The sequence below is a fragment of the Nyctibius grandis genome, chromosome 4, assembly GCF_013368605.1.
Source record: "Nyctibius grandis isolate bNycGra1 chromosome 4, bNycGra1.pri, whole genome shotgun sequence".
Lineage (NCBI taxonomy): Eukaryota > Metazoa > Chordata > Aves > Nyctibiiformes > Nyctibiidae > Nyctibius > Nyctibius grandis.
In genome coordinates, this window is record NC_090661.1 from 16,024,098 (window position 1) to 16,046,865 (window position 22,768).

At 43.2% G+C, this 22,768-nt stretch overlaps 3 protein-coding genes across 4 annotated transcripts in view; all 3 read right to left on the reverse strand.

Moving 5' to 3' along the window:
* SERGEF (secretion regulating guanine nucleotide exchange factor) overlaps positions 1 to 684 on the reverse strand; it is a 258,027-nt gene extending 257,343 nt beyond the window's left edge. For both annotated transcript variants that reach the window (XM_068399175.1, XM_068399168.1), the window contains exon 1: positions 600 to 684. In XM_068399175.1, the coding sequence (XP_068255276.1) occupies positions 600 to 623 (24 nt within the window). In that variant the 5' untranslated portion in view covers positions 624 to 684. The remainder of the gene's footprint in view (positions 1 to 599) is intronic.
* Positions 685 to 1,249: 565 nt separating this feature from the next.
* TPH1 (tryptophan hydroxylase 1) lies at positions 1,250 to 12,390 on the reverse strand. The gene is made up of 10 exons (XM_068399929.1): positions 12,271 to 12,390; positions 11,077 to 11,260; positions 9,565 to 9,665; positions 8,802 to 8,869; positions 7,111 to 7,307; positions 6,493 to 6,628; positions 5,861 to 5,987; positions 4,634 to 4,729; positions 3,935 to 4,068; positions 1,250 to 3,609 (listed from the first exon to the last, which is right to left on the reverse strand). The coding sequence occupies exons 1-10, from the start codon at positions 12,388 to 12,390 to the stop codon at positions 3,435 to 3,437; spliced, it is 1,338 nt and encodes a 445-aa protein (XP_068256030.1). The 3' UTR covers positions 1,250 to 3,434.
* The window catches only part of SAAL1 (serum amyloid A like 1), a 31,866-nt gene continuing 21,422 nt past the window's right edge, over positions 12,325 to 22,768 (reverse strand). The window contains exon 13 of the mRNA XM_068399925.1: positions 12,325 to 12,408. The gene's annotated coding sequence lies outside the window, so the exon portion shown is untranslated. The remainder of the gene's footprint in view (positions 12,409 to 22,768) is intronic.

Below are 22,768 nucleotides of genomic sequence, written 5' to 3' on the forward strand. Positions count from 1 at the left end.
GATGAACCACAAAAAAAGAAAAATCTCTTATTTCTTCCGAGGAGATTAGGATCTTTCCCCCGGCCACGCACCTGAAGTGACACCAGCCCCCCCACAGCCTCCCCGCCCGGCGGCGGCAGCCGGGCCGACACCGCCTGGGCGTGGCGATGAGCAACGCCCCGGCCCCGCCGGGCACGGGCCGGGGCACAGCTCAGCCCCGTCCCCCCTGGGACGCCTCTCGGCGCCGGGAAGCCGTGGGACTACAGGTCCTCAGCTTCCCGGCTTCCTCGCCAAGCGGCGCGGATCCGCTGAGCTGCGATGAGGGCGACTCACCGCAACTTTACCACAGCGTTATATTTTTTTCGGGGAGGGGGAACCTTGGGCCGCCCTTCCCCAGGGAAGCGAGGCGAGGGCCGGCGGGAGCGCGCACGGCCCCGGCCCCCCGACCCCCCCAGCAGCCCAAGCGAGGGCGAGCAGCTGGGCTCCGCGTCCCGCCCATCGCCCCCTGAGGGCCGCGCTGCTGTGCAGCCCCAGCCGCCATCACGCAGCCGCGGGACAGGAGAAGGCCCCACCTCTGCCCCTCAGCCTCCCTCACCGCGCCCTGCCGAGCGCCCACTTACCCACGCATAGAGCACCGGCTCCATGGGGCCGGCAGCCCCTCGCCCTTCCCGCCGCGCCGCAGGCCGGGGAGGAAGAGGCGGGGAGGGGGCGGGCTCCGGCGGGGCCCCGCCTCGCCCCGAGCCGCCGGCAGGGTCAGTGGACAACGCGAGGGCTCCGCCTGACGAGTTCCCTGTCAGAGGCGGGAAGGGTGGGGGGCAGCGTTTGACCCTCGCAAAGCCCTCGGGAGCGTTTGGGGGTGGCTGTGGCGAGCAGCTGCCGTCCCGACGCCCCCTCGGCCCCCCGTGCCGCGGTTACCCGTACTCCCCCACCAGCCTCCGGCTCCCGCTCTCACGAAAAACTCCCCGAAAGCCCAAGCGCCCGGTCCTGCCGGCAGCCCAGGGCTGGCGGGGGGAGCACCCGCCAGGGTCAGGGCCTGTGGGGTTCTTCCTCAACACTCACCCGTTTCCACAGGGAAAAAAAAATACTAAGCCTTTAAAAAAAATGAGGGGGAAAACATGTTACTCCTCAAATAAATATATACAGTTCCAAACGGAATCAATTCACACGCGTGGAATAGTGGAACCACAGTATAAAATATATAAATCCTTAACCAAAAGTGAGTGCTTTGTGTTTATTGCTACAGTGCTGAAGTAAAGGGTTTTTTTGCTTCTAGTGATTACCAACAAGTCATCTATTTCATTGACATTTAAAGCCTCCACAATAGTTTAAAATATTTAAATTATTACTGTTCTACATAGCCAGAAGATTTGGATGCGTGAAGCCAAACATACATGTTGTTAATGCCATGGAAATGCATCTTTTAGCAGTTTACATAATTCTTTGCTACACAAGTGCAAATAAAGATACAATTGCTGTTTTTCCAAAGTATTTGAAACTAGGTGCTAATTTATCAAGTATACGGTTTCCTACTTGAAAAGTACACATAGTTCAGGCAAAGATTTGAAGTGACACATTTCTATGTATATTTCAACAACATAATAATCCCAATGTTTTTAAAAATGTAGCTGAATATTAACTGTTATCACAGAAGCAGACAAAATAGACCCTCCCTTACTACTCACTTAGAAGGTTTCTTTAGAAAGACAAAGCTCCTAAAATCTATTTCAAAGTGTAATGTAAGCCACATACGATGTAGATCATATTTCTACGCCTTAAATGTTCTTTAAAAAAAAAAGTCATGATAGGTTAATAGTCACAGAAAAAAATGATCTAGACTCGATTTAAACAGTGAATGTATTTGGAAAGATTGGGACAGCAATTGCTTATGGAACAGATGCGGCCTCCTAGTAAGCATATGAAACTCAAACTGATTTTCAAGCAGAGTTTCATGAAAGTCCTTTCAAGTTCTCAAAATCCTGTACTAGTATTGCCAGTGCATTTAAGAGAGATTTCAGTCCATTTTTCCAGCGACCTTCACAGCTGCAAATTCTGGATTTCCTGATAAGCACTAGGTATGAAGAATCAGCACCTAGCGTGCTATTAAATACACTCTGCACATCACAGATCTTCCATTCAAATGTATCGTATCCTATACATATATCAATTTCATTGACAGGGTCAGCAGAAACAGCAGCTGGCACAGCTTTGTACAGCTATGCAGGATGCTTCCAACTATGGAGCCCTGAAAACTGGGGAGTTTGCTACTATGTGATACAGCCAATTCAGCAGGACACTGCTTCCCACCCTTGGAAAGTCCTCTTTGGAATTAGATACACTTTATGCTACAAGGTAGTTTATTGCATTCATAGCCACCCAATTCCTAGGAAATGCTTGGGCCTTTCAGTTATCATTTGCTTGATAGGAAATGAAGGTGCTCAGGCCTAGCAAAGAAGAAACAAAATGTACCTTTGTGCAGCTTGTGCAGGTCAATAAAGTGACTGAGCAATCAATAGCATACTTAATCTTACAAGAAGCCAGACTAGACTGTGAACGTTGGATGTTATTTTAAACTTTGGTGTTATTTTAGAACCAATGAAACTATTTTTAATATTAAATTGTAATTTGGAAATGGTTTTAGGCTTTGTACTAAGTCAGTACCTTATGGTTTGCTGTATTTTTTGCTAAATTAATTCAATTAGGAAAAAGGCAAATGGTATTTTTGTAAGGAAAGGTCTTCCCTCAGGTGCAATATCAAGGACAGCGACAAAAATCCTGACCCTCTGAGTCAACAGCAATCTCTTAAAATAAACAAAATTAGGATTTCATGCAACAGCTCTGTATCTCTGCCTTATACTAGAAGCATGCCAAACAGCATATTTGAACTTCTTTGGGGGCAAGAATGATCCCTTTGAAAGCAAGATTTAAGCCCTCAATTTTATCATGGTGAACCTCCAGCTATTTGTGTCCTGATGCCTGCCTTGTAATCATTCAAGTTTTAAACATAGTAGCACAAACTTAGAAGCACTGATTACTATAGCTTCTATCCTATAAAGTCTGCAATGCTATAAAATTAGTAGCGTAGAATACTAGAGTTAGAAACGGACATTTCCCTGTGGCGAATTATTCCATTGTTGCCTCATAAGCCACCTTCGGCAGCATCTGATCCCAGACCCGATCCACAGACCACACTTCTGCTTCGGTCTAGCAATTTCTCTGCTCCGCCCCTCCAGCTTCTCAAAGGCAACTTCAGGCCTTTTTTATCCAAATGGGATAGAGGAATACATTCCCTAAGAGACTTTACACAGAGAAACAAGATAAAGTGATTATCCTTATGGGTCATTCACTCTTCCATTTGTAAAGCAGACAGTTCTGCATACAACACATTACATGCCCAGAAAGAAATCAGTAGGGAAAAGAAAAGAGTTGCTGAGTGCACCACACTGCTGACAGGGGTGTTAAACTTCCAGCTGCTTGCCCATCTTGCTGAGGGCATCGCTGACAACGTCCAGCTCATGACGTAGCTCATTCACCACGCTGGCAATGCTATTCATGTCTTTCAGGATCTGCACGCTTTGAGTATATGGATTGTACTTCACGCCAAATGGGCGCTTGATGGTTTTTGCAAACTCTCTATTTAAGTAAAAAAAAAAAAAAAAAAAGAGAGAAAGAGAGGGAGTTATAAACAAAACACAAATGCATCCTCTGTATGCAGTCAGTATCAATAACCACTCTTCTAAACTACTGACTTTCTTAAAAATAGTTTTAATTGTTATGTAGTTCATCATCTTTCCGACCCAGTACATGGAAGACCAAGCAAATACTAATCTTGGCTTTCCAACCCCATGAAAGAGAATTATAAAACTGTGATAAGAATAAAAGTTTGGTGCCGCTACTGAAAGATGCACGAAATCAAACCTGCTTTTATAAAACAGGGGAAAAAAAAAAAAATCTGTACCTCATCTTCTCCTTTGCTTCTTCAAAACTTTCAGAAACAAAGTAAACCTCCTGGAAGGTTGTAATGAGGCATTCTTGCTTGCAGGTGACGTTTGGATCAAAAGGCTTGACTTTGGCACTGCCAGAGAGGGAGTGCTGGTAATATAATGTGTTATCACATGCCAGAGGAACATCACCACCCAAATAATCCACGAGGAAGATGACGTGAGGCAAAGTGAATAAAAAAAAAGGATGAAGTGAGACCATATTTAGTGCATTGCTTCGTAAAATTTTTATCTGCAGATGAAGTGGTTAAAACTTAACAAATGGAACAACTCTGAACAGTCATATTCTGCTAATCTGGGTCAAGAAAAGGATTCCTCAGACACGAGGCTCATGTGTAAACAAGAGCCATATTTTCAGAATGGCTAAACCAGCAGAGCTTTATTCTGAAAATAGCTATTTGGAACCTAAATTAAGAAATACCAGTCATCTAATGCTTCCTGCAAAAGACATGGGAGCTGCCCAGCATATATCCAAAAGCAGACTGTCCAGTAATTATTACCACAGTGAATTTGCTTACAGTCTAGTAGGTGTCTAGGAATTTTCAAAAGAAAGATTTTTAGAATTATACTTCATAAAAAAAACCAGGGCAAAACAGTGACTATAATAATCAGGTACAAACAAAGAAAAGAGGTAAATAAGCAGTAGATATTCTTACCTTGAGCTCACTAATTGAAGAGAGCAAGCCAGCCCCATAAACTCGTAGCTGTCCCTCTTGCTTGCACAAGCCAAACTCTACAGTGAAGAAGTAGCACTGAAATAGAGAAGGGAGTAAAACAATTCAGCCTTCAGCAAAGATGCTGTGGTCAACTGGATGGGGGCATTTCTGTTTGTAGGTAGTGTCACACAGTTGTAAATATCAGACAGCATCACTTGGTTATCCTTCTCAGATATTTAAAAAGGAGGGAAGCCAGAATGGAAAGGTGGGGAAACCACAGGATTGCATGTTTCTCATAAGAAAGATTGATATTATAGATGACCCAGCTAGGCTAGAAGCTGTTAATATCAGTAGGAACGCCGAGATGTAAATCTGTTTTGAGAAATATTGTCATGACTTCACAGCTTCAGCTTAAAAGGAACACTGGATAGAGAGGATCTCTGAGTGAGTGAAAACATCAGCCCACTACAGTTTGTTTCTCATTTATTTAGTGGCCTGTAAAATTAAAGATGTTTAGCTTGCTGCATTTCAGGATTTCTGCAGATATATGGGGAGGAACGCTGTTTTCATAGATGGCTTAATTCTGCTGCCACTGAAGGTAGTAGAAATTTTACCACTAGTTACACTAGGTGGGGAAAAAATTTTTTTAAAAAAATCAGCAAACCAGTTCTTTCCTAACTGGCATCAACTATTTTTCATCTAAATTTAATTTGCATCATAAAATATTTTTTGACAAAGTATCCAGAAGCTGATATCCAGGAAATAAGATTAATTTATATTATTTTAATTTCTTGACTGAAAAGTATCTAATGCTAGTGTTCACCACAATCAATGAAAACACCATATCATTTCAATTCATTCTACACATTAAAGAAACAGATTACTTTTAAAAACATTGACTTGTGTTCCCAGAAGTAAAAAAGATTTTGTTTGGAAGAAACAGACCACAGAATTTCAATCTGGAAGAAGTGATCTACCACCAGAAGTTGCACCCTTACTTGACAGCCAAGTGAAGAAAAATACCAATCATATCAACCTTAAAAGGTATTTTTTTCCTAGCATGGAAAATTGTTATATGCTCTAAAAGCCAAGAACCAGTGAAACACATAGGTCTAGCAGCTGGTGTGGCTAATGTTGATATGAAGCTCCAAATTTATTCAATGGAGCAGGATCTGCCTAGTAAAGCAGGAAGCTTTCAATGGGATCGCCAGGTATTGAAACACTCACTGTTGCCAGTTTTTGGACAGCCTCATCGGATGCCCCAAGTGATGCAAGACCAATTTCCTGGGAGAACTGAGCAAAACTGGGTTCAGCCAAAAGAGGGACATGGCCTAGGAGCTCATGGCAGGTATCACTGGAAAAAGAAACAAGAAATCTCATGATCTGTCTTTGCAGTAGAGTGAAAAAGCAGCACCACTGATGAGATACAATGTCTTGCGTTAAACTATTTAATACCCAAAAGACAGAAAAGTGTCAGTCACGTTTAGCTGAAAGCAATTGAGCAGGTCATGCCAGCTCTACATAAGTACATAAACTCAGATTTTCAAATGAAGCTAGCTAAAATGAAGACCTAGCTCCACATTTATGAGGCAATTGAATATTAAACAAACTCTGCACACAATGACATCAGTAAGAGCTCTCCAATAACAAGCTGTACTTTTGGAAAATCCCATACTTATGAAGGTGGCACTCAAGCATGCTAAAACTTCATTACATTCAGCATGAAAGCTGTGTCTTCAGCACCTTAAAAAATAAGTTTTCTTGCTGGTGTTCTTGAACAGCTTTTAAGTAGCTTAACTACGGGCAGCGAGATTCAAAACTCTCTCTCTCAAATTCTACCCCAAGATTAAATGACTCACGGCTCTGGTGTATAGAGAGGGTCCGAGCTGTGCCTAACATATTGAGTGCAGTGAAAAACTCTGAATGCTAATCCTGCCAAGAAGTCTCTGGGCGATAGATATCCAGCAACGGGGCGAATGGTGAAACCTGTGCGCTCTGAAAAGGAACAGAGAAATTGTACATTAGCTCCACATAGAATTGCACAATGTTCTCACCTGTCCTGCTACAACTGAGGTAAAAGCCACAGCACTACCTCAGCTCAAGAGCACGTGGGAAAATGAGGCATGATTAGAAAAATTAGGCCTAAGCTTGAGAATGACCAATATTTAGTAAAAACTTCTCTGCCTCTATATAGGTGGATTTCCTACTATTTCATGCCTAAAGCCAACACAATACAGCCAGGTATCTCTTTAGCCAATCCTAACAGTCTCTTCAGAGGTAACATTGCCCCTCAAGTGTCACTGTTTGTATATATTCAAGACACAATACATTAAAGCACAGATGGCCAAAAGGCCTCTTAAAGGACCAGAATGAACACAAGCAAAAGTGACCAAGGATGTTTTCTTATGCCCACAAAATAGCAGCAAGATTTGCAATGGACCTTAGTTTCTTTTTGTGTAAGAAAATCAGCACGTTACCTTTCAGGAAGCGGGACACATCTTCCAGCTGGGGGATATTGTCTTCCCTGTACCCACAGTATTTGGTGAGCAAGGGTAAGTTTTTAAGGTACTCTCTGCAGGCATGAGTTGGGTAAAGCTTGTTAAGCTCTCGGTACACAGTCCCCCAAGTCTTGATCTCCTCCTCAGTGAATTCAATCTTGGGAATTGGGTCACCACTACAAGGAGACAAGGAAGAAAGGACATTCCTTGGTAAATGGCTACTAATGGATGACTCATTTACCTACTATTATTATTTACCATCTATACAGCTGTGACACCTGGTCAGGGTGCATTAGTCACTGTCAAATACACCACGAGATCCGGTCTATGCCTAGAAGAGCTTATAGTCTAACGGCTTGCTCTCTTTTCCGCCTAAACTGACTGACAGGAATCTTTGCATTGACCTCACTGGAGCCTGAAAGCTTCAGTTCTGTAAACAGTTTCTTAGGTGTTTATTGCTGAGAGTAACATTTAAAATACCCACGTAACCTTTACAGCTTCAGGAGCTGAGAACACATTCTTTTCCCTGTTGGACTTCCCTGTCTGCAATTACTTTCCATTACCTTTTCAATTTGTTTTAGAAAAAGAGAATTCCCTAAATTAATAACACATTGTGTGGAAGCAGCTAAATATACACATTAGGTAAAAATCATGCTTCTATGCAGAGGAGACAAGCATCTGTCTGAACCTATTAATTGTAGGGCATCTCTTCTATTTAGCCCTTAGGATCTTGATTAAAGTGGATTATAGCAAGGGTGTGACCTAAAGCCCACTGAAAGCAACAGGAGTGTTACACTGAGCTTCCACTGCCAGGCAGGTAACCAGCATGGCAGATGCTTTCCCAAGGAAATCTCTGTTAATAACACATTAACAGTAGCCGGCTCTGTGCTGTGGTAACTAGTTTCATTAATACACAGTGCAATAGAGCTCTAGATACCCACCATTTCTAGGTCATTTCCAACTGAGGAACGTGGCATCTAAATTCAAGCAGGCAACAGCAACATGAAAATCATGTTTAGAAAGACTTTACAGCACTGGGCTATGAAACTCTTACTGCTTTAAGAGCTCCCTCCCCCAAGTAGCGTCTCTAAAGACAGAAGCTCTTCAAGTTTCTTTTCACAGAAAACTGCTTATCTACACATCACACACACTATTTTGAACCGGGAAAGAAAACTCAAGTATTAACATCTGCCCAGAGAGTTTACACTCAGTGTCAACGGGCTGTATACTGGGTTTTGCCTCCCCTTCCTCTCCTTCGCAAAGGAGACCAATCTGTACGAGTCAAGTCAGTACGTCCTGGCATAGGCAGTTGTACAACACGCACTGTTCACCCTCTTCCTTTCTTTCACCCATTTCCAGAGAAGCAGGGAGGGACCACAGAGTCCAAATGCACCACAATGCAGGAAGCCCACTGCCGCAGGTGCCATTAATGGCTGAGCAACCACGAGCTGATCCTCAGACCGATCAGAGGCCCGGGGGGCTGGAAGATGGCCTAGATCTACCTTTTAATCTTGTCTTACATCTCCCTTCCTTTTACCCCTCCAGCTCTGATTCCCAAGCCAAGCATGTCTCAGAGAGATCTGAACCCAGGGAAGGGGAGCTCCTGCCAGTCCACTCTGCTATTATTTCTAGGCACCCAGAAGGCTTATTCTGGAAGAAGTCGGGCTTACTGTTTGTAGTTCATAGCCAGGTCTGCAAAATACTTCCGCCTCTTGCGATAGACATTGTCTTTGAAACCCTGGTGGGGGGAAGGAGAAAAACAAAGTTAAATGAGTTTCCAAGCTGTAGTAAATACGTTAATTTAAAACAAGACACTTGAAATTTCTTCAGCTGGGAAGTACAAAAGTATGCTGTGTAAGAATGAGAGGACAGGGCAGGTACCTCACAGCTGTAGTCTGAAATGTTTAATAACTGTGAACTAAGCAAATACTCCAATTGAAAGTAAGGATCAGAGGTTTTATGCGTGAGGCTACATATTCAGTAGACAAGGATTCATTTTAGTCATATCAATATTTATACAAACTTTGTTACTTGATTGTTTATTCTAAATTACAGAACAAATTGCCCATTTGCACTACACCTAAGAACACCAACTTGTTTGCTCCAATTATAGTAAGGAAGAAAGAAAGAGGAGGAACCAAGCCTGCCTCACAACAGCTTTTTTTTTTCTTTTAATTCGTGTCTGACCACTCAGGGCCCAGACCTGGAGTCCTTGCATGAGTAAGCCTTGCAGAAAGGCACAGGAGCTGAATTCAGTGACAGCCTTGCCTCAACCGGGATGAAGACATAAAACCCCCAAGAGAAGGTGCTCAGACCCACAGAGGCGCCGTTGAGGGGGTGGAGAGGGAGGAGGAAAAGCTGCAATTTTTTTAAAGTAAGCTCCATAAAGTACGTTTTCACTAAGGATCAGGCGTAGGGGGGAAAAATACTTACTGGATGGTCAGCATCCAAATCGGACCCGTACATCAGCACTCGGTTTGCACACTTATCCAAATCTGAGATCTTCTTCGGAAACCAGGGAACATTCTCCATGTCTAGGGAGCGCATGGAATCCACAAAGTTATTAATAACGCCAAGCATGCTGGGGGAGGAAACGCTACTTTCAAGTATGGCTATGACAGTTACAAGCGAAATCTATAAATTAAAAGGGTCATGAATAAGACAAGGGAGTCCACTGCCTATCTGGCACCAGCCTACAGCTCACACTTCCTCCTCTGTCACTGCCACAGTCTGCCTACAGAGCGCAGCCAGCTCCAAGGCATCCAGGGAGGAAACAGTTAATATGGGTTTGCTGTGGCCCTTAACTGTTATTACTGTTATGTTAATGTTAGAGTAGCATCTAGAGGCTCCCACTGAGACAAGGCCTCCTTGTGCACACTGCTGTGTGAAGCTTTTTGGGTAGAAAGTGTGCAAAGGAGCAGAGAAGTGAGTTGCCTGTGGTACCTGGGCAGAGTGGGAGCAGGTTTGAGTCCTCCCATCCTGCTTTACTGATTACGGGAAATAAACGATCTGTGGTTATGTACCTCAGAAGCATCCAGCTTTGCTGAGGGGTTTGTGGGGGAAGAGGAGGAGAAGGGGGCCCCGCAGCCTTAGAGAGATACATCGTTACAGTTTTGCTGCTAACTTTTTTTTTTTTTTTAGCCCAAGAGAGTTTTGAACAAGCTCTTGGCAGAGCACTTAATTCATTGTTTTTCTGCCCCGATGCTCTTCAGTTTTCTTAAAACGGGCAGGGGGAGTGTTTAGATTGAAATTCCCCTTATTTAGGGCTAAAGTAAGCCGTTTTTATTCAAGAGACAGCAGATCTCACCTGCCCCTACCTACCAGCCTGTGCCAAGCACAGTGGCCAAGAAACACATGGGACTAACTTCCTGCTGCCCGAACTTCAGGCATCTCTTCAACTAGAAGCAAACATAAACAGGATGTGAAGCATCCTAAAGTTAAAGGGCATCTCTTCCACACTAATATAAGTAACCGGTTTTGATGAAAAGCGGTAAAGAAAAAATTTCAACCAAGAGCTACGTAAGGAAATTGCAGAATCCATCTCCCACTCTCACCAGTGTCTGAACTGAGCTGGTATCTGTCAGTATTATACCTCTGTCATCATGGTGTATAGGCCCTAGTCAAGCTCTGCATTCAGACTTTGCCCACCTGCCGGCCTGCACGGGTACAGGGACTCCGACTGATGCCAGTTGTGCTGTGCCGAGAAGGGACCGGAGCACAGACAACAGATGTGCACCAGCCTGAAACAGCCTGTATTTCCAGGCAACAACAGCCAAGGCAGCCCTGCTCAGATCAACCAAACTACACTCATTCACAACACAGAGACATAAACCTGGTAGCTACTGATTGAAAACACTACACAAAGGCAGATGTGGACACCCTAAAAAGATTTCAAACCAACACACTGAGAAGTGCATTTTCATGAGAACTGCCTTTTATACTTACCATCTTCCTGGACATTGAAATGCTGTGTCGGGTTCATAGAGACAACGTTGACATGGGATTTCAGGAGCTGGAAGATCTCATTCAGTTGTTCCCTGTTACTGTCACAGTCCACAAAGATCTCAAACTCAGAATCTCGTCTCTTGGACTTCCGTGACTCAATGTGTACAAGATTTACATGCTTCTCCTGTTTTGTAAGAAGTAATGTTTTCAAACAGATTGACTAAAAACAATTGAATAAAAACTAAAATCTGTTTTTCAAATGAATATTCTACTGTCATGGAATATTCACCACCTTTGTGAAGCTATTTTAGTTAATCGGATCTCTCAATAGTAGTTTGCTTATTGGAGGGGGGGGAATGGTTTGATTTTAAAAAGCTTCCCATTCAGAAGAAAATGAAAGAGAACCTGTGTTCTTTCAATTTCATTTACATTCAGGAAGCACAGAAAGACACAGTCAGGAGGTTTAAATTCATAGACCTTTTTCTTTCATCCCTCCCATAGGAAGCTGATTAGCAACTGGATCTGGGGAAATTCAACAAAATGCCAATCAAGTCACCATATAATTATCTCACAGGCAAGCAAGGGTTTTAAAAGCAGTCGTTTTCAGGGTGTAAATTTCACTTTTATTTGAAAAATTATTTAATCATATGTCTTATATCAGGAACAGAGAGAAAATCCCAGGCTAAGACGTTCAGGGCCAGATGACAGAGTACAGTGGCACTGCACATATTCCTTGCACGATACCTGCCCAGCAACTGAAGGAGTGCGGTTGTGCAACTGCAGTTCCTCTGTCACCCGCAGTCCAGCTAGGCAGGGTGACAAGGACCCCGGACTCAGCCCAGGGCAGGACAGCACCTCAAGTGTCTACCAGCCATCAGCAGAAACTTCAGACCCACCTCTTATAGGCAGTGGAAACAATGAGTGCCAATCCTCTTTTCATGAGGGGAAAAGACAAAACTCCCTTAGTAATGCACTTAGTCAGTGCAGATGGTACATTTTGTGAAGATTTTTAACCAGTCAGCATCTAATTTCTGAGGCATAAATTTGCCTTCATGGGTAGTTTTGGATGCAAAGTGGGAGCCAGGTCAGGAATCAAATTCTGAATAAATGTATGCAATTCATTCCTGTGTGCTCCAAAACAATCCTTACAATTTAAAAATACAGAGCTGCTTTAGCAATGTGACTATTGCATACCTGGAAGAGTTTTAATGCTTTTACAAGTCCTCCAACTTCATTCTTCAAGGAAAAAATGATGGCTGTTCTTCCTCTTTCAGATGCGTGGTCTTCATTCTCTTTATTATCTTCAATCATCATGTAATTTGACTTATTTAACTAAATGCAAACAAACAAAAAGATTTTTTTGAATGGCTAGTAGTGCAAAAAGTGTGAAGTTTTGAACATTTCAGTTCATCTTGGGGGTAATATTGTGCTTTGACTGATCAACCACAAAAGGAAAGGTGCCAATTAAATCATTGCACAATAACAGGCATAAAGTTAGGCATACATAGAGTCTGTGAGAGCTGGGGATGAAATACTGAGATTTCTTTGTTTCAGTTGAATGATTTTATAGACATCTTTAGCCATTTTCTAGGATGCAGAAAATGTTTCCAAAGTATAGTTTATGATTAGCACTGGTATTTCACAGGAGGAGAGGAGGACCTGTAAGATGTCAGAAGAAATAAGAAGTTGAACAAAATACTTGTTAGCAAATTTGATGAACACTGGTAAAGAGAATAATCCAAAACCCATGGGATATAGGTAGGAAAAAATGGATCAGGATTTAGTAGATCAGAACTGAAAAATCATTGCCTTTCTCTCACTACATAACTGTAAAGCACTGCTTTTACAGAGAAAGGAGACAGAACCTAAGGAGTTAAAACATTGTGCTGACCAGAATCTGTTGACTGTAGAGACATTCCCACTCTGATCAACCACAGCCAAGATATTCCGTATGTCAGGTCCCCTAATTCACATGCCAAACCCTTATTATAATCACCCAAATCACACACTAAAATTTTTCAGACATCCAACACTGTAGGACCACGTGGTTTTGTACATTACTAGTGATCACACTCCTGACTGCATTGAAACAGTAGATATCACAGACCATATTCTTAGCTACTTGTAGCCAGGCCATAAACAGAGATAATAGAGAAACAATTAAGAATGTGAAAAATGCAAAGAAAAAATACAAGGCTTAGAAGCAGAGGCTGTGCATCATATATCTTCAAAACCTGCAAAAAGATAAAAAAGAGATGAGGTTTCTGAAGAAGTCAATGAGACAGAGGAGAGGAACAATGAAGACACATTATTGCTATTTGGAATTATTTTTTGATTTGACACAGCTTTTAAAGATCTGACTATCCAGTGACATTTTTAGGAATGGAAAGAGCAAAAATAAAAATGCAATCAAAATGCAGCAGTTCTGTTGATTCCCTTCTACAGTCTCTCCAGCTTTAACCTCTTTAAAATGGGTAACGCTGAACAGCTAAGTATTTCTATCTATAATAGATAACTTTAAATATATAAAAAAAAAAACAGATTTTACCTATCTTTTTTCAAAACGCTCCCATTTACCTTTCAGATTAAGAAGGTAATCTGCCTAACAAAATAATGAAATTAGTTTCATTTTAAATTGAGTGGTTTACAACAAGGCAGATATTTGATGCTGCTCTAAGAAAGGTTTCGAGCAGGTTACTAGCTGTGAGCTCTTTGGGGTACAGAAGTGGTATCCCATGGAAGAGGTCTTGCTCCAAGACCACTGATGCTAATAGAAATATCTGGATTTCTGACTGAGTCCCCACCTTTAATGAGTTGTCACTATATGATGAGCCTGGATGACAATGTCAGTCCATCACACTGTTTCTGATCCAGCAAAGCCACTGGTCTCCATCAGCTTGAGCCCAGACATCAAATTCCCTGCTGAAAGTGGGTGACAGGGCCCCATACAGGTTCTGCTGAGCAGCCTGCAGGTTTCACAGCTTGCTTCAGCAAGCATCAGATCAGGATCACAAGAGCCAGGAACTGAGCAAGGGTACTCTAAGCAGAAAAGAAAAAGCTAATAGCTCCACAATTACACATAGGGTATTGGTTGTTTTCTCAAGTGCAGAGATCACCATTTGCATGGGCCAAAGCCTACTCAGTTGGTACTGCTGTAGAAAAAGCTGGATGCAAAGAAGTCTCCATACCAATAGAGTTAGATGGTGGCCTTTGAAGGCAAAAACTGTTGGGCTGTTTTACGTATATGGCTTGTATGCAGCATGTTGACTTGGTTCCACATTTGGGATCATTGACTTAAAACAAGATCAGCTTATGGCATAGTTGCATGCAATATTATGAGGTGCACAGCTAGGACAAACTACATGCATTGAAGAGTAATGTTCTTATTTTGTGTTTTGCTAGTTCAACTCACATTATACTTAGGATCAGTTGACAATATTTATAAAGTAATATGTGTACGAGACCAATGAATAAAATACAACAAAACGCAGTGTGTTCTTATATGAAGTTCTAAAAATTACCTCTAACTGAGGAATCTGAAAAAGTTGCAGAAAAGAAATTCAGATGCCTGCCATGCCAAACGCACACCACTTGCATCTTTAACTCTAACCCAACATTAATCTTTTGCTTTCAGTTAAAAAATTGACTGAAACAGGTCTGCATTAATGCAGCAACCAGTTTTGGTGTAAGACAACAGGAGAAAATGGCAATGCAAAAACAATTCCTCTCCTCCAACAGCTGCACCTTCACTTTCATTTTATTCTGTATCAGTAACTCAGCTTGCATCAAATCTGAAACTTTTCCTTTGCATGGTAACACATCTGAGCTTTTTGGAGAGTGAGGGGGGGGAACTAATATTGCATTGGTACTTGTTATTAATGATGCAAATCATTAACTGGTTTGCTATCAAACTGACTCAAGTCAATGAAAATACACACACACAGGGATACTCTAAAGCCCTTACTTAAGTAGATATCTAGGTGTCTTCTGGTTAAAGGTTGCTCCTTTTGGAGCCCATAGCAATTACCTTCCCTTTCTCCTCCTCGCCAAAGAATATGCTCTGTGAGATAGATATTTGAGGGTGCACTTTGTGCTTTAATGCTTTATATTAATGGATAGCCAAGATTTAAAATTATCCAAACATACTCGTTTAAGGAAAATTACAAAAAGTCTTTTTAAAAATGTATTTGATACAGATTGTCGTTAATTGTACTTGATAAAAAGTCTCAACAGCCATTTTATATCCTCCTCCCTCTTTAAGTAGCTGCTTACTTTCTCACTGTCTTTTTGACACGCTGCTTAGCAGGGAAGAAGGAAGACTTGATCTTGTCAGTGACCACGACGAGATGTCACATTACAGGGAAAGTTTTCAGCTACACCAAAGGTCTGTCTTAGATTCAGTCCTCAGACATCGAACCAAAAGCTGTGTGGAACAGTTTAATTGGCTTCCACAGATCTGAGGGATACGGCAAAACAATCTTTTATGAAACTTTACTCCATCACAGTCAGAGTTCTTGTTTTCACAAGGAATTTTACCGACTTTATAAACTGCACAGTATCAAGAACTGCAGCCAACACATAAGCTGTACTGAGCATATTTCCACTGTAACATGGAATAGCCCAGGAGTGGGTTTTTCTGGGCTATATCCCACCTTCTGTCTCCTAAGCAATGACGCACCAGAAAGTTACTTTTGTTCTACCTTCATTTCATTTGCTCGCGTTTGAATTTTACCGCTTTTTGTCCAGAAAAAGTAGCACAAATCAGTCCCATCCCCATCCCCGAGCGCTCCCGGAGGAGCAGCACCTCAGGACAATTACGGCTGCCCAAGTAACAGGGGCCAAAAACCTCACCTTTTTCCCCCAAAACCACCTCTCCGAGAACCGCAACAGCGAGACGGCAGATCTCGAACTTCAGAAAAAGCAACATTTTTTCCTCTGCCCCAGCACCTTCCCCCCGCTCCTCCTTGCAGCGCTGCGTCCGCTCAGCCCCAACCCCACCCCGCACCTCTCCTCTGCCCCAGCCCCGCATCCCCTCACCTGGCCGGCGGCTTCCCGCGGGCAGGACACGGCTTCCAGCGAGCCGCCGCGGCGGGGAGCGGGGTGCATGGCCGGGACGGGACCGGCACCGCCTGGCACCGGCGGCCGCTTTATGGAGGAGGGGGAAGAGCCGCCCCTAATCGCTCTCCGCGGGGGGCGGAGGCAGGAGGAAGGCGGGAGGGGGGGAAGCATCGGACGAGCCGCTTCCTCACGTGGGGCGGGCGATGCTTCCCCCTCCTCCCGCCAAAAGCTGTTTATTCCAACACTGTTTCCAGAGCAGGGATGCTCAGAAGCAGCCACCAACCACCCACCATTTCCACAACTCCCCCCCAGCCCCCCCCCCCAAAAAAAAAAAACAAAAAAAAAAACCCACAAAAAGAAGTGCTTTCCCTCCTGGGTTACACCTGAATAAGGAAGATTAAGGAAGGCGGGTCAGAGAAGACTGAGTTTTTTGTGTGTTTCAGAGCTAACATGAATTTGTACCCCATGGGGATGGGCAGAGCGAGAGTTTGGCTGGAGGAGGCCTGTTTGCCACCATTGTGTCCATGCAGCCTCCTCCTGACACATGTCATAGAATCACAGAATCATAGAATGATTGGGGTTGGAAGGGACCTTAAAGATCATCTAGTTCCAACCCTCCCTGCCACAGGCAGGGATACCTTCCACTAGACCAGGTTGCTCAAAGCACCATTCAACCTGGCCTTGAACATTGCCAGGGAGGGGGCATCCACAACTTCTCTGGGCAACCTGTTCCAGTGTCTCACTACCCTCACAGTAAAGAATTTCTTCCTAATCGTTTTGATTTGAAAGGACCTTTAAGATCATTGAGTCCGACCATTAACCTAACACTACCCACCACTAAACCACGTCCCTAAGCACCACATCTACTCGTCTTTTAAATACCCCCAGGGGTGGTGACTCCACCACTTCCCTGGGCAGCCTGTTCCACTGCTTGATAACCCTTTCCGTGAGGAAATTTTTCCTGATATCCAACCTAAATCCCCCCTGGTGCAACTTGAGGCCGTTTCCTCTCATCCTATCACTTGTTACCTGGGAGAAGAGACTAACTCATATATTAGTTTGCGATGAGTGTCTACTCATCGCAAACTAATATATATGCTACCTGTGGGAAAAGGAAGGCAAACTGCCTAATAAATGAGAGGTTGTGAGGACTGAGTCTGCGGCTGAGGGTAAATCAGTAGAGTTGCCAGCAAGGCAATGCTTTAGTTATGGGAAATCAGCAGTCCAGGTGAGGAGCTCCTCTAAATGCCCTGCAAAGCTGCTGAAAAAAAGCAAAGTGCAGGTTGAAGTGTCAAAGAGAAACACAGCGGGTAGATGTATCGAGTTCTTCACTAAAAATAACAGTGCGTTTGTTTCTGTGAAAATAAATTGCAGCACACTACTACTTTTCTAAAAAACTCCTGCACATACAGGAAGAATAACTACATTTCAATTAGCAAGTATATATTTCTGTATGTTATATATAGTGTTTTCTGTATAGATCTGGACGTATGTTTATATCTTAGAAACTATCATGGTTTTTAGACTCCAATAAGCCCAGTCCTCACTGTCTCCTCTCAGGTCAGACTTGGCAACAACATTAAGATAAGGGGATTTGTGGTACACAGCAGGAGAAGCAAAAACATTCCCCAGGAACATAATCCCTTGGAGGCTTTAAGGGTCTGAGGGAATAGGGACTGATTGTTTTGTGTTGGGCATGGGGCTGTCCAAAAACAGGGGCTTTCGTTCCATTCCTGACAAACCTACCTTTCAAAGAAATGCTCAAAATCAGACACGACTAGTTTTACCCTAATTTACTCAAGTGTCTGAAAAATCTCCAGTACTTTTCTCTTCAGTGCCTAAAATATTGAAACCTTGATTCCAAATAGATCTCTTAGACTCTGGCGTAATGCAAATGATAAATTATGCTGATGAAGCCAATATGCAGGCTAACATCTAACCGAGGTAGACAAAGTCACACTTGCACCGACACCTCCAATGATGCCAGTGTCTTCCATCTTCCTAGAAGACATTGAACTTCAAACAACCCTGTTTCTAGGAGGACTGAGGGTGACTAGCTCTGCCCTTCAGACACAGCATGGCTGTAAGTGATGACATAACTGGAAAAGCCAATTTGTTTCAGTTTGCTAATGGGATATATTTCGTGATCAGATGCTTCAATTTTCCCTTCATAAAGAAGATGCAGTATTTATTCACTATATCTTAGCTCTACAACAGACATTTCACTTCCTTCTTGCAGAATAGATCCCCCATCAAACAAGCTGACTCAAAAAGCAAACAATTCATAGGATTTTTATCCAGAATCTTAAGCATATGAGAGCCTGATATTAATAATGAATCTGTAAACATGGGCACATTTATAATAGAATATGACATATCTGTCAGTTTTCCCTAGCTCAAATGCAGCAATAATAACAACTAACACGTCATTCTGCATATGATTTTTTTAATTTACTCACTAGGTAGCCCTCTAGGAGCTCTTCCATTGCAGGTAAGCATTATTTATTTGGAGATCTGGGCTCGGGCTGGGTTTCCAGTACTTCCTGATAGCAGCCAGGTTGAAATTCCCATGCTTCCTTTTCTGTCAAAATGTTGTGCTTATCCTTGACAAAATTTGAAAGAAAACACAAGGTACAATTCTTACTCACATTTCCTCAGGCGTCAGAAGACAGCCGAGTTCAGGTCACTTTAACTGTGAATGAAGGATTTTTATTTTTTTTTTTTAACTTTTGCTCAGATCTGCCTTTCCCTCTCCTTCAAAGGCTACAAGTTTTCACAGGATACATTGGAAAAGCCAACTTATTCTTGGTGTATACATATGGATTATTCTAGTGTTAAAGGACATGGATGTCCTCCCCTACAGCCCAGACCTGTAAAGATGCTCAGCAAAGAGTCAGTCACCCAAGCACTTCTGAAAACCTGCTTTGGACCCTCTCTCCCCAGGAGACAACAGAAGCAGTGGTTTGGTTAGCAGCTACGGGTAGCTGAAGATGCAAAGCACAGGGAAGGGCACAGGACAGTCCGAGGGGCCACACCGAGACACAAGATGGTGAAGCTGAGTTCAGCAGAAGCACACGAGCTTCACGGCACACAGAGCCATGGAGGGGATATAAACGGAGCTGCCAGGTATGCCAGATTGAAGGGCACTTCCTACCTCCGAGGCCCCAGTCTGATAAACAGACAGGAGTGTCCCTGCCTCCCACCCTCACCCTGTCATTTCCAATTTGAGCAGGAGCTTTCTGGGACACTGGTCATCCCTCTCCTCATACCTGACACTGCAGAGCCCGCGGTCAGCTTGGCCTATAACTGCTGATACAATGCGAGCAGTATGGTAACAGCCAAGGAAATTTAACCTAAGATGAAATTAATTAGTTACGTAAAGAGATAACCAGGGTGCCCAGAATTTTGGGGAGCAGATTAAAGCTGATTCACTGGTTTGGTAAGAAGTGCTCACTTCACCACAGCCAATGCCCTGTAGTCTGAAAGAGCAGAACCACAAAGCATGAACTGACTTGATTACAGCCTGTTTTCAGTAGGTGCTCGCTGGAGCCTGCTCTGCTCCTCTCAACACAGGGTTTCCAGCTCCTGTGAATCTGCAGATGGTTTTATAAGAGAACTGTTTAAAAGGTTTCATCCAAAAGCTGAATCTTCACGGTTTTAGGGTTGCAAGGATTCAGAAAACCATCACTCTGTCGCGAGCATAGCTGCTGCTTTGGGTTTTCACAGACAGCGGGACACTTCTACCTTCTCCCAAAAGCTGTCAGCATATCCTACCATTTAAGAATGGTGACTTGGGCCCCTCACCACAGAAAAGAGCAGTATGGCACAGCAAAACTACCAGCAGTCAGGTATGGAGTGCAATGCAAACAGGACAGCAATGTCCTGGGACGAGGCAGCACAAGCAAAGACTGACCCAGAAAATGTCTGAATTGTCACAGAGTTGGTCTGCAGGAACACTGAGGCAGAGAGAGGCCAAAAGTTTTCAGTGGGATGTCAGAAGTCTGTACAGACCCTGAGGTGCGAAGGAGTTGTGAAGGTCAAAGAGACAACCTGGGGCATCGACACAATAGGGAAACAGGCCTTTCCATATCTCGTGAGAGATAAGGTAACCCAGTGATATATTTCTTTTTTAAAGCCCACAGGAGATTTCTCACAGATAGCCTCTCATACAGACAAAGCCCTCCAGACAGATAATCAGCACCTGAGGATCGAGTACAGGTCTGACCCTGCTCAAAAGTGGGTCAAGCTGATCACACGTTTTGCAAGGCAGCGCTTTGCGATGTGCAACTGCCACAAAGCCTGTTGCATTGGCACAGAGCAACTCTGATAACACGCATCATGACGGCTACGAGGGCTGGCTTTCAATTACATTATTCCTTCATAATTCCTCATTAAATGAATCCTCCTCTTCTCAGCAGCCTCCAGATCCAAGTGAGAGGGTGGTGTCAGACTGAGAAGTCCGGTATTTTCTGGGCCTTTTGTCAGAGTATCTCCAGGAATGTCAAGCGACTTCAGAAGAGGCCACAACTCTATTCCTGCTTCCAGCTGCTAATTCAGAGGTGACTCTTCTCTAGTTTTTGGGGGGGGGGTTCTGTTTTGTTCTTCAAAGCAGGGACTTGACAGCAGAGTTTGCAGCCAGACAATGGTGGTGATATTTGTGGGTACACATTTGTAGATAAATGCTCTGGAAATTGTTTTTAATACTTTTCAGCCTAAAAAACTGTCACACCTCCAGATCTTCCCCTCCCTAGAGGGCCACACAATAAAGGGACTCACTTTTCGCTGTCTGTGAAACAGAACAACATAAACCTTCTGCCCTATGTCTCCTCTTCTTCCCGCTCTGAGAAAGTTTGCTCTGCAGGGGTCATAGGTAAAATACTTAGGGACTCAACTTAACCTGGCGCATCTTTCCAGACACAGCACAAGTATTGTATCCACCACACTTTGAGGAAGCTGGTCTGGGGGAAAAAAAAAAGGACAGAAAAAAAAGAAAAATCAATGTAGTACAAGGGCTCCCAAGTGCTCCAGCGCTGGGGGAGAGACAGAGTCAGAGGGTGATTTTGTTCAACTGGCGACAACTGATGAGGCAAGAACCACGGAATGGCAGGTTGGGAATGATCTCCAGGGTTATTAATCTTCTGCTGAAAGATAAGATTATCTACGTGAACCCAGCAAGACTGAAGGAGAGAATCAGTCAGCCCTAAAGTCTTCTCAATCCCGTCAAGGTCATTACCCCTTCTCCCCGCATGGTAGGAGAAAGTGCTCTAATCTCCCATGAGGTAATTTCACAACATCACTTCTGGGGTATAAACCTCCTCAGCCACCCCTTGGACTTCATTTGGCCCAGTCATCTGCCTTTCCATCCAGAAGCATTTGCCTGAGGCAATGTGGCCACTTAAAGCTTTTCCAGAAAAAGTTATGAAGTGTTAAATCCCTGAACAAAACAGCTTTAATACGACTTAATGCTAAGACTGCTCTAATCATAATTACCTTCTCCAGAATAGACTACTACAAATTCTAATGACAGCCCTCTGCCTTTCCATTAATTAACTGCTGCAGACAAGTTATGCCTTTAAGAAGCTCATGGCACATAGGCAAGCACCGTGGAAACTGCAGGGAAGAGTGAAGCTGGACATCACACAGTCCTTTGAAACAGTTTGTTTTACTCATTTTCTTCTACTGATCTTTAATATTTATAAAGCATTTATCACAACAACACCTAAGCAGCTGCACTTGCTGCTATTCACTTTCTGATCTTCATTCTCCCAACCTTTGATCTCTCTCACTTAAAGGAGATGATAGATAGCATATCATTGTGGTTTAGGTTATTTACCTAAACACTGGGAGTTAAACAGCTCCAAATCCAAAAGCTTTTCAAATTTTCTAAAAATGTATGGATCTGAAATCCCCGGCTTTCAACAAGGGGATTCTTCCATTTGCTCCCTTCTTCTGTGAACCACCATTCTTCCAACAACCACTTCCCAGGGCAATTCACACAACCTTTCACCAGCATAAGTCTACAACAGTGTCATGCGCTGTACTCAGAGCAACCACAGAGAAACACCTGGACATCTCAGTGTAATAACTCAACTACTGGGAAGGGGACCACATGCCTATGATGGTTTAGATATGAGTTAACTCTTTGTGTTACTGGATGGTTGTTGAATAATAAAGCATTTGATTCATTAGCAGTTAACAGGCAACAAAAGAAAAAGGGAAATTTAAATTATGTAATTATTGAGAACATTTACAAATATCTTTTTCCAATGAAAACTGCAAGAACCAATCAGGCAAATTACGCCCTCAGCGTGATTCAGCCAGCTGTAGTATCAATAGCCTTCAAGCATGCTTATTCTGAAAAGCCAGAGATGATGTGTAAATCTACTGAAGCACATCTAGCCAACAGACCATTCACTGTTTGTATATTTGCTTTGGACTGTTAAAAGAAGTAATATTATCCCTTTCATCTGAGGCAGGTAATATTTTTCTTTTCATAAAAGCTAAATAAAACCATGAGTGACACGAGTTACACGCTGCACTGAGCAAACAAGGTGTAGTTTTTTCCTAACAACATCTTCGCAAGCTTTTTACTAAAGGTTAGTTAAGCCACTGCTGGGGCAAGGGAGAAACCATG

Coding starts and splice junctions, on each gene's coding strand:
- TPH1 (XM_068399929.1), bottom strand. CDS start 12,390: ATGATGATTGAAGATAATAAAGAGAATGAAGACCACGCATCTGAAAGA. Junction 9,666..11,076: donor TTTCAATGTCCAGGAAGATG/GTAAGTATAAAA, acceptor TGCGCTCCCTAG/ACATGGAGAATGTTCCCTGG. Junction 3,610..3,934: donor GAAGCAAAGGAGAAGATGAG/GTACAGATTTTT, acceptor TTACTTAAATAG/AGAGTTTGCAAAAACCATCA.